General features: G+C 34.0%; 3 protein-coding genes across 3 annotated transcripts; all 3 read right to left on the bottom strand.

The window, feature by feature from the left end:
• Window positions 1-4,363: 4,363 nt before the first annotated feature.
• Window positions 4,364-5,132, bottom strand: LOC114358841 (E3 ubiquitin-protein ligase CBL-B-B-like). Its single transcript, XM_028312913.1, has one exon. The coding sequence runs from the start codon at window positions 4,925-4,927 to the stop codon at window positions 4,364-4,366; it is 564 nt and encodes a 187-aa protein (XP_028168714.1). The 5' UTR covers window positions 4,928-5,132.
• A 728-nt stretch (window positions 5,133-5,860) lies between these two features.
• Window positions 5,861-11,438, bottom strand: LOC114358822 (uncharacterized). The gene is made up of 7 exons (XM_028312882.1): window positions 11,333-11,438; window positions 10,237-11,129; window positions 9,266-9,301; window positions 8,952-9,051; window positions 7,418-7,623; window positions 6,211-6,288; window positions 5,861-5,976 (listed from the first exon to the last, which is right to left on the bottom strand). Exons 2-7 carry the CDS (start codon window positions 11,127-11,129, stop codon window positions 5,874-5,876), a joined length of 1,416 nt encoding a protein of 471 aa, XP_028168683.1. The 5' UTR covers window positions 11,333-11,438; the 3' UTR covers window positions 5,861-5,873.
• On the bottom strand, window positions 7,414-8,167 carry LOC114358848 (E3 ubiquitin-protein ligase CBL-B-B-like). Its single transcript, XM_028312924.1, has one exon. It carries the CDS (start codon window positions 7,975-7,977, stop codon window positions 7,414-7,416), a length of 564 nt encoding a protein of 187 aa, XP_028168725.1. The 5' UTR covers window positions 7,978-8,167.
• Window positions 11,439-11,730: the final 292 nt, after the last annotated feature.

Here is an 11,730-nt window from a genome sequence, read left to right as displayed (position 1 = left end):
CTATTTAAAAATTCAAACCAGTGACTTGGCCCATGGACCAAGCTAAAAGTGGGCCTAGTCACTGGAAGACTCATTATGTTGCAAAATAGTACATATTACAAATACATAGATGTCATTTATTTATTTATAGAAACCAATGCAAGCAATGTCCAGCTTGATGTGCCAACACTATTAGGTAAGATAAGACAATAAAAAGTAAAATGTTTTAAGATCTAATTAATTTTAAAAAGCATTAACATTTTTTTACTTTACATGTGTAAAATGTTGCATATTTTTTTACAACGTCAACTCATCATTAGGGACATGCACTAATTATTTATCTAATGCACTTTTGCAGTTGCGAAAACACCTAACTAATTACATCCAGGAATTGTTCCCATGAGAAAGACTGTCAGTCAATAAGGAAGTACAGTGACATCAATGTCACTCAAGCTAGAGAATAGGTTAAATCCTTACGCCATTGTGTTAGAGTTCAAAATTTAACACACAGATCGCTCGGGACTGTACAAGAATATAGGAAGTCATAAGAATGGATGTCACATTGTCTCTAGTGTTGTCATTAGCAAAGAAATGTGTGAGTTAATAGCCACATTAACTACACAACACTACAGTTATAGAGTTGATGAGTGGGGTAAATAAGCTAATAAGCTAGCTTAGGAATCAAGGCATTTTATTTGTTGATTTTAAACCACTAGCCCTTGCCGGTGTGATCTAAAATCAATGATAAGATTAATTATTTTGGTGCATTACATTATTAGAGGCAAAATCTTTTAAATGAAATCATAGGAAAAATTACAGTAACCTACATTGTGATTGTTTTCATTGGAGTTTAAAAGAACACTTTTACTCATATAATAGGAATTATTCCCTATTATTATTATCATCATACTTTTCCCCTGCATTTTCCGGTATGTGACGTAATTGTAATGATGATGATAATGACGACTTTTCGTCTTTCATCATCATCACAATGTGTGATAAAGTGTATTTGATGACTTTCCTCATTTGTTTTTAATTACCTACCTATATCAGGCAAATTTATTGATATTTAAAATAACTGCAAACTGGAGAATAGTCAGAATTATGACCGGATACGAGCTAATGGAATTTTTAACAGGATACTGACATAATTACCTACTTTTGCTACTTTTATAATGAGCGCTAGCAGGCCTGGCTCACTCCGCGTGGTACATCCNCTACGACCACAGTATATATATGAGCTAAAGCAGTACGGAAACTTAGCCCTTTCGGCGAGTTAAATACCTACACTTCGACTGAGTGTTAGGGTTGGCACTCTTAATCTTTATAAAATTAATAGGGTTCTTACTTACTTATTTATTCAAACGTTTATTTAGGTTTTTTAATTATCAAATACCCAATGGAATAAATTAATTGACTAAGTAGTTAACAAAAAATAAAACGTTAATTAGGTTCTATAATGATCGAATACATAATCGAATAAATTGATTAAGTACTATTAGAGGCCGTTAGAAGATCTATTCTCATAAATAAAATACCGGATACTTACTTTCACATACCTATTGCCTCATTTTAAATACAGTTCATCACTTAGTACAAAAGCGTGGTGCGGAGCAAATTACTTTATCAAATAGAACACATAAATTGTTAAAAAGCGTAATTACTTAATTTAAAAAGAACTATTACAAAATCAGATGTGCACTTTATTTAAAAAGTAATATTTAATCATTTTCACAATTCAGAATTATTACGAAGTTTAAAAAATAAAAGTTCTGGTTTTGAAGATGCAGAGTTCAAGCAGCCGTATACTACGCAATACACTCGTGGCATGTTTTTAAAAATACAGCGGACAGTGCATGCAATAAAATTATTATTAAAAACACAACGCGCGCGACACTCGCGACGGATGGACTGCGAGGTTCGCTTAGAGCTCGTGTAAAGCGCGCGTCTGTGTGCGTGAGTCTGATTTCGAGCGTTTGTATGAAGCTTCCGTACTGTTTGATTTATCTACTGTGCTACGACTGATAGGAGCGGAAGATGAATGAAAAATGTATTGAAAAAGGGAAAAAGTATAAATTTAAACCTTGGCGCAGACCACCGACTTTTTGTCGGCCGATAAAGTCGACTAATAGTCGGTGGTCTGCGGGGAGTCTAAAGCTTCTTTTTAGGTTTAATTTACAGTAACAAAAAACAAATTAGGCCTTGAACTGATCCATAGACAGACAAACAATTCAAATTTTATCACAACAGGAACAATAAAAACTGCATTCAATGAACTCTAAGCATTTATATGCAAATTTTTCTATACAAATGACATGCTGTAACTAAAAACAATTGTATTGTTCTTGAATTTAGTCAGATATTAATTATGGTATACCATAAATTTTAATGATTCACTGTGTTTGAGTTATAAGGAAAAATTTTACTATCCTGCCCAAATACAAAATGAGGTGACCTACAGATGACATTAGGCCATTACAAATAAATAAATTATGTAATAACTAAAGATAATAATACTACATAATCATTTGTTCCTACTATAACTCCAGCCAAAAGCTTGGAGGCTTTTGCCCCTACAGGGTACCACAAGAATGAACAAACATTTCTAATTAACTTAATTTATTGTAAATATGCTTGTGGAAATAAAAGCTTTTTATTTTTTGTTTTATTATTATAACTCCAGCCATAATTATATTAATTATGTACTAGGTTTAACATGTAATGCTGGTGAAAAGATTACAATGCTATGCCAGCATTGCCTATTGTAGGTTCAAATCCTGCAGAGAGCAAATTAATGTATTGTGTATGTAATACATCCATTAGGTAAGTTTAAAGCATAAACTCTGCTTAATTTAGAGCCTGGAGGTGGGTAGCTGGTGTAATTGTTAGAAAACATTATTTATTTACATTATTGCGAGATACTGTATTTATTTAGGATGTAGGTACGCATAAATTAGGCATGTATCACAAACCTCGCACAAAATATATTCCTATTATTTTAAGTACTTTAAGCCTAAAGGCTTTACAGCTTATCAAACTTACATTTTTTTGAGCCTTTCAGTGATTTGGCCCACTTTTAGCTTGGTCCACGGTATTTATTTATTTATAGAAACCAATGCAAGCAATGTCCAGCTTGATGTGCCATCACTATTAGGTAAGATAAGACAATAAAAAGTAAAATGTTTTAAGATCTAATTAATTTTACAAAGCATTAACATTTTTTTACTTTACATGTGTAAAACTTTGCATATTTTTTTACAACGTCAACTCATCATTAGGGACATGCACTAATTATCTAATGCACTTTTGCAGTTGCAAATACACCTAACTAATTACATGCAGGAATTGTTCCCATGAGAAAGACAGTCAGTCAATAAGGAAGTACAGTGACATCAATGTCACTCAAGCTAGAGAATAGGTTAAATCCTTACGCCATTGTGTTAGAGTTCAAAATTTAACACACAGATCGCTCAGGACTGTACAAGAATATAGGAAGTCATAAGAATGGATGTCACATTGTCTCTAGTGTTGTCATTAGCAAAGAAATGTGTGAGTTAATAGCCACATTAACTACACAACACTACAGTTATAGAGTTGATGAGTGGGGTAAATAAGCTAATAAGCTAGCTTAGGAATCAAGGCATTTTATTTGTTGATTTTAAACCACTAGCCCTTGCCGGTGTGATCTAAAATCAATGATAAGATTAATTATTTTGGTACATTATATTATTAGAGGCAAAATCTTTTAAATGAAATCATAGGAAAAATTACAGTAACCTACATTGTGATTGTTTTCATTGGAGTTTAAAAGAACACTTTTACTCATATAATAGGAATTATTCCCTATTATTATTATCATACTTTTCCTCTGCATTTTCTGGTATGTGACGTAATTGTAATGATGATGATAATGACGACTTTTCGTCTTTCATCATCATCACAATGTGTGATAAAGTGTATTTGATGACTTTCCTCATTTGTTTTTAATTACCTACCTATATCAGGCAAATTTATTGATATTTAAAATAATTGCAAACTGGAGAATAGTCAGAATTATTACAGGATACGAGCTAATGGAATTTTTAACAGGATACTGACATAATTACCTACTTCTATAATGAGCGCTAGGTCAAATGGAGAATAATTGGTTTTCAATCCTTAGTACCGACAATAATAATGACACCTACCTGTATAAAATTTATTTGTAAGTAGAAAAGACATTAAATTAAATAAATAAATTCATATTTTCATAGTGAATTTAGGTAGCAAAGAACAGTTTTGTTATAGAATTGCAATAACTTGTTGAGGAAAAAGCTTCTCATTTGCTGGCTTTTCATTTCGGTTAATATTATGCCATTACTGTTGAAATAAAATGTAAAGAAACTCACCTGTTACCGAAGTTAGTCCTCCAAAACTCAGCGGCATCACTCTTGGTAATGCGAAACTGGTCTCCGGCAAACGTTCCGTTAGGGAACATGGCCTTCAGCTCGCTCAGCATGTGGCTGAACACCAGACTCAGCTTCGTCAAGTTACGCCTATAGTGAGAGTTCTCGTCAAACATCCTCTCTTTGCCCTCCTTAAAAAGCTTTATTGCCTGCTTACATTTCCGTATTAAATTTATTATAAATATGTTAAAATGTTCGTTACTATTCAAAGCCTGCATGTTATCTTCGTACTTAGAATATATTACACGTAACCTTTGATATGTATCCGGCAAAATATCTAAAATGAAAGGCGGGCTGTTTTTCAAATTCATCTTGTGATGTTGACACAATTTCACCACTTTGTCCATCAACTTCCAAGTCTTGTCCAATGTTCTTTTGTCTGTCGCAAGCTTCGTCGGGCATACGGCATCCGAGAAAGCACCGTGCAACTTCGAAAATATCGAAGATATATTTTTCTGTTGTGATTTGTGCCGTGGTGCCGCCATGTTGGAGTCCGGTGACATACAAAAAACAACAAATTTGTAACAGCACACTGAACTTATAACACATTCATCACTTAATAATTAGGTAGTCTAGCGCGTGTTTTCTCATTATCACATAAACGCACAACATTTACAAAACATTTAACAACGAGCAACGATCGCGCACGAACACATCACCGACGCGTATGACAATTTGACAAATGAATGACAGACAAACGGAACTGTGAATGGAGGTTACAAATGGAGGAGTAATCGATGTTGCCATAAAATTGCACTCGCGTTACCCTTGACCGCGACGATATTTTTGCTTAAAAAAATATTGATTGAGCACAATTTATTCAAAATTTATAATAATAATACTCATTTTGATAAGAAAATCTATCATTTGAATTGAATGTTGGTGTAAAGCAATGATTATTAGATTTTTAAGAACTAATCTTTAAAGCAAGTTAATTATTTGCTTTTTTAATTTTTTCATTATTTCAAGGAATTAAGATCTGGTTTTTAGATAAAAATTCAATACATTACAACTAGGTACACAAGACAACATTTTACCTATATTTATGGAAATACGCAATGTGAAGGCAATACAGTTTTGCGTTTCGTTTTTCCAAAATGTAAATAAAATTAAATATTATTTGGGGCAATTTATATTTATGCACAAGGAAAAAAAAAACTTAAAATTTATTAATTTCTGAATTTTTGTTTCAATTATTTTTAATTTTAGCCCGATCATAAAAGACTACCGCCATCTATCGCACTGTCCAGTACTATTTGTCAAGAAGCAGGAAGCAGTTCTGAATTATGTTCACAGATGGCGTTAGTCTCTGCGCCATGGATGATTTAGTAACATATTGACTCGCTAGATGGCATTAAATAAACAATTGTAAATTAACATAATTTATTGCATTTCTCAAAATCTGAAACTTATTATTATTCCTTATTGTTATTTAATATCGCTTAAATTTTATTCCTCTTCATCATCATCGTTGGCTTCAGTGGTGGTCGTAGAGCGTTTCTTGTGTTTGCGCCTTCGGCTATGTCTCTTTCCTTTCTTAGTGGTGTTTGGTCTAAAAGATAATAATTAACTTTATTTGATGTCAATATTGGGATACCTACAAGTAGGGGACGCTAAACGAACACACCAAACCCATCATCTTCATTTTACTAGTTAGGTACCTAGTGATAGGTACCTAAGTACTTACTTTAGGTAGGATAGAACATCGTGGTTAAACTAATAAATAGGCCAGTTTTACCAGGTCCAAATAAAACAGACAAGTTCTACTAAAGAAGAAATTGATTACCGTTTACTTTTTCTGCCAGATGTCTCTACCCGAGACCTGTGAAACCAAAAGGTGTTGTTAGGCCCAGAACAGACGGTGAAACGCAACTGCAACGAAACTGCAACTGCTAGTTACTTTTGAGTTGCATCTAAGTTTCTGCCATAGCGTCCGTTGAGAGACCACACATGACGCGACCAGTTTGAAACTTTCAGTTTCATTCATATGAATCATCATAAAGCTGCAGTTTCGTTGCAGTTGCGTTTCACCGTCTGTTCTGGGCCTTGACAAATAAGTTCTATCAGGAACTTTTTTCAGCAACTGGTGAAACTGGCCAATAAATTTAATGTAGCTACCTACTATACTACTTGTTAATTAATTCTGATCGTGTTTTAAATAGTTAAAATGGGTGCGAAAAAAGAAAACAGCGCCTGAGACAAATGAATATACCTAATTTTATTGTTTATGATCATAACTACTTAGATCATCAGTATTATCATTTCAGCCTTAGTAAATATACCTACACTACTGAACAATATGCCTCCCCCAAAAGTTTAGTAACTAGTTTAATTAAAAAATAAGCATGTAAGAAGAGTCTTTGAAACATAACTGTCTCCTTAGCTGTTTAAGTAGTAACATACTTATATTAGCACAAAAATATGTAGAAAAGTGTTATTTTGGCTACAGGAAACTTCTATTTAAAATAATAAATAACAATTGAAAAGGAAAATTGTTTTTTTGGCGCTTTTGAGAATTCGTCGTAGAATTCTATGTGATAGTCCTTTTAACAGTAATGGGAAATGTGGTAGCACGCCAGTATACCTACTATTGTAATAATTTCAAAGTAGGTTACAGAGACGATGGCATAATAAACACTGTGGCATCTTACGCACTTATCATAGGGGCAATTTCGCAATAAAAAAAACAATCCGATGTCCTGTCGACTGTAGGTACCTACCNCTGTACCTGTACTATTACTTATTCTGTGGCGCTAGTTCAAAATTAGAGAATAATTGGTTCTTAATCCTTAGTACCAACAATATTAATGACAATTACCTATCAAAATTTAATGGTTAATAGAAATGACATTAAAATCATATTATCATAGTGAATTGAGGTAGCAAAGAACAGTTAGGTCATAGGATCGTAATAACTTGTTAAGGAAAAAGCTCTGCCTTTTCAATTCAGATAATATACCATTACTGTTGCAATAAAATGTAAAGAAACTCACCTGTTACCGAAGTTAGTCCTCCAAAACTCAGCTGCATCACTCTTGGTAATGCGGAACTGGTCTCCGGCAAACGTTCCGTTCGGGAACATGGCCTTCAGTTCGCTCAGCATGTGGCTGAACACCAGACTCAGCTTCGTCAAGTTACGCCTATAGTGAGAGTTCTCGTCAAACATCCTCTCTTTGCCCTCCTTAAACAACTTTATTGCCTGCTTACATTTCCGTATTAAATTTATTATAAATATGTTAAAATGTTCGTTACTATTCAACGCCTGCATGTTATCTTCGTACTTAGAATATATTACACGTAACCTTTGATATGTATCCGGCAAAATATCTAAAATGAAAGGCGGGCTGTTTTTCAAATTCATCTTGTGATGTTGACACAATTTCACCACTTTGTCCATCAACTTCCAAGTCTTGTCCAATGTTCTTTTGTCTGTCGCAAGCTTCGTCGGGCATACGGCATCCGAGAAAGCACCGTGCAACTTCGAAAATATCGAAGATATATTTTTCTGTTGTGATTTGTGCCGTGGTGCCGCCATGTTGGAGTCCGGTGACATACAAAAAACAACAAATTTATAACAGCACACTGAACTTATAACACATTCATCACTTAATAATTAGGTAGTCTAGCGCGTGTTTTCTCATTATCACATAAACGCACAACATTTACAAAACATTTAACAACGAGCAACGATCGCGCACGAACACATCACCGACGCGTATGACAATTTGACAAATGAATGACAGACAAACGGAACTGTGATGTGAATGGAGGTTACAAATGGAGGAGTAATCGATGTTGCCATAAAATTGCACTCGCGTTACCCTGGACCGCGACGATATTTTTGCTTAAAAAAATATTGATTGAGCACAATTTATTCAAAATTAATAATAATAATACTCATTTTGATAAGAAAATCTATCATTTATATTGAATATTGGTGTAGCTGTAGAGAAATGATTATTAGATTTTTAAGAACTAATCTTTAAAGCAAGTTAATTATTTGCTTTTTTATTTTTTTTATTATTTCAAGGAATTAAGATCTGGTTTTGAGATAAAAATTCAATACATTACAACTAGGTACACAAGACAACATTTTACCTATATTTATGGAAATACGCAATGTGAAGGCAATACAGTTTTGCGTTTCGTTTTTCCAAAATGTAAATAAAATTAAATATTATTTGGGGCAATTTATATTTATGCACAAGGAAAAAAAATTTTTGGAAAATAAAACTTAAAATATATTAATTTATGAATTTTTGTTTCAATTATTTTTATTTTTAGCACGATCATAAAAGACTACCGCCATCTATCGCACTGTCCAGTACTATTTGTCAAGAAGCAGGAAGCAGTTCTGAATTATGTTCACAGATGGCGTTAGTCTCTGCGCCATGGATGATTTAGTAACATATTGACTCGCTAGATGGCATTAAATAAACAATTGTAAATTAACATAATTTATTGCATTTCTCAAAATCTGAAACTTATTATTATTCCTTATTATTATTTAATATCGCTTAAATTTTATTCCTCTTCATCATCATCGTTGGCTTCAGTGGTGGTCGTAGAGCGTTTCTTGTGTTTGCGCCTTCGGCTATGTCTCTTTCCTTTCTTAGTGGTGTTTGGTCTAAAAGATAATAATTAACTTTATTTGATGTCAATATTGGGATTCCTACAAGTTGGGGACGCTAAACGAATACACCAAACCCATCATCTTCATTTTACTAGGTACCTAGTGATAGGTGCCTAAGTACCTACTTACTTTAGGTAGGATAGAACGTCGTGGTTTAATCAATAAATAGGCCAGTTCCAAATAAAACAGACAAGAAGAAATTGATTACCGTTTACTTTTTCTGCCAGATATCTCTACCCGTGATCTGTAAAACCAAAAGGTGTTGAAGTTATTGACAAAGTTTACTAAATTCTATCAGGGACTTTTTTCAGCAACTGGTGAAACTGGCCTATAAATATAATGTACTAATATGTACTTGTTAATTAATTCTGATCGTGTTTTAACCTAGTTAAAATGGGCGCGAAAAAAGAAAACAGCTCCTGAGACAAATGAATATACCTAATTTAATTGTTTATGATCATACCTACTCTACTTAGATCATCAGTATTATCATTTCAGCCTTAGGGCATAACACTACTAAACAAATATGCCTCCCCCAAAAGTTTAGTAGTAAGTAAGCAAGTAAGAAGAGTCTTTGACTGTCTCCTTTTTTCTATCTAAGTAGTACGTGTATATTATTAGCACAAAAATATGTAGAAAGGTGTTATTTTGGCTACAGGAAAATAATAAATAAATAATTATTCACAAGGAAAATTGTTTAATTTGGCGCTTTTGAGAATTCGTCGTAGAATTCTACATGATAGTCCTGTTAACAGTAAAATGTAGTAGCACGCCATACTATTGCAATAATTTTAAAGTAGGTAAGTACAGAGACGACGGCATAATAAACACTGTGGCATCTTACGCACTTATCATAGGGGCAATTTCGCAATAAAAAAAACAATCCGATGTCCTGTCGACTGGTAGGTACCTATTNTACCTACCTACTTACTTACAGCAGTTGGAGATGTTATAATGCATGCAACAGTGCCTATATGATACGTGTGAACTATGTGCTATGTAGTTACTACAAAGCTAGAATGTTTAGAGTTTACATTGACGTGCCGTCGACCGTAGTAGCAACATTTGATTGGTGTTGGTTAAGTTCTTTATTTACAAAACATTTAACAAACTACTAACTAAAAACAAGATACATTTGAGTATTAGTCAGACACATTCATAAAAACAATCAATAATTACGTGTCAAAATCCGAGCATGGATTCTTCTCGTACGCATTAAACTTCACTATTGCTCCTTTGACTCCAATAAGTACGTTATCAGCAGAATCCATAGCGAAGGAATTTACTCCAGTCACATTAAAACTACCCAAATGCCTTGCACTAGCATTTTCTGCATCAATAACGTATAAATTACTGTTCTCATCCATAGCAAAGACTTCATCTGATCGACTAACGAAAACCCCTGTCATCCTATCGCTTGGAAGACCTTTGATTTTGATAGGGATATTCAGCCCATTCTTCAGAACGTAAGACGTTTTCGTAGCCACGAAAAATATGTTGTTTCTTGTATCAACAGTCAATCCATGACCGTTGGGGATCGCTGCGAACGTCTCCTGTTTCTGACCTTCATTTGTTATTTTATGGACTCGGTTTTGAGGCCAAGTGGCTATGAACATTGCATTCCCATCGCTGGTCACAGCAATATACATCACGTCCTCTCCCAAAGCTGTATACAATTCGATGGAGCCGTCTTCTTTGTATTTATAAACGCCGTTATCAGTAGCCAGATAAACAATATCGTTGAGGTTATCAACACACGTCGACTGGCCTAGCCCGGCAACTTTAATAGTCTCGAATTCCCCACTGGGGTGTAACACTTGAAGGCTCATCTTCATTTCTTCACTTATCAGTGTAAAAAACACATTGCCAGTCTTCCAATGGATGCTCATGTCAGCTGGGATTCCGCTGACGTTTCTGCGTTCCTCCATCGAGTAGAAAAAGTTGTTGAAGTTCAGTAAACTGGTGCAAAACTGTTCGCGATTCTTTTGCCGGAGAAGACCCTGTCTCGTCATGACCGGGGTGCCCTCAGTCAGCACTAAGGTTGTCATTAGGAGAATAATGACATTCTCCATCTGTAAAGATAATGAATTTGGAGCTTATTTTGAAGATTTTAAAGTTCACTTTAGATTGTGTAAAGCAGTAAAATTTTGCAATGAATTTCTTCTTTCACTGGTTAGGAATGTCTTCTAAAAGAACTTTTAGTGACTAACTATGATCTTCAACAACTTTAAAATGATTTTTTATTAACACAGCTTGATTCTAGAAGCCAAATTACCTCTGCACAATATCTCCCACTGTCCTATTACAAGTTATCACCACAATGCACTCGTATACACAATCGCTCGAACACTGGGAGTTGAACTACGAGACACATGAATATAAACATTTCGCGTGTTTGTTTTATCATATTGTTTACTCGTATGAGTAGTTTCTGAGAATTATAAACAATAATATTGTTTATTGCTAACAAAGTTGGAATTTAAATATGAGAAAGCCAGATTTTTCGATGACATTAATCGTGAAAGCGTAAACATATTTATGTATTATGAATGTTATTATAATCAGATCAGTAATTAGGTATAATGTTGTTAATAGTCCAGCTGTGGAGCACTCACAGTGGTAATTAAAAATCAAAGTGAAACATAGTGACAATGTACTCGTACTCGTACACGG

This window comes from Ostrinia furnacalis, unplaced genomic scaffold (assembly GCF_004193835.3).
Source record: "Ostrinia furnacalis isolate ACB-3 unplaced genomic scaffold, ASM419383v2 OfSCF4122, whole genome shotgun sequence".
Classification (NCBI taxonomy): domain Eukaryota; kingdom Metazoa; phylum Arthropoda; class Insecta; order Lepidoptera; family Crambidae; genus Ostrinia; species Ostrinia furnacalis.
The sequence above is the reverse complement of the archived record's forward strand: the minus strand, read 5'-3'. Positions and strand labels throughout refer to the sequence as shown.

What these genes read in the sequence shown, in the direction of transcription:
- LOC114358841 (XM_028312913.1), bottom strand. Translation starts at nt 4,927, where the DNA reads ATGTCACCGGACTCCAACATGGCGGCACCACGGCACAAATCACAACAG.
- LOC114358848 (XM_028312924.1), bottom strand. Translation starts at nt 7,977, where the DNA reads ATGTCACCGGACTCCAACATGGCGGCACCACGGCACAAATCACAACAG.
- LOC114358822 (XM_028312882.1), bottom strand. Translation starts at nt 11,129, where the DNA reads ATGGAGAATGTCATTATTCTCCTAATGACAACCTTAGTGCTGACTGAG. An exon ending in ACGATGATGATGAAGAGGAA is followed by an intron (nt 7,624 to 8,951) that starts TAAAATTTAAGC and finishes AAATGTAAGCAG; the next exon opens with GCAATAAAGTTGTTTAAGGA. An exon ending in AGGACTAACTTCGGTAACAG is followed by an intron (nt 6,289 to 7,417) that starts GTGAGTTTCTTT and finishes GCAGTTGCGTTT; the next exon opens with CACCGTCTGTTCTGGGCCTA.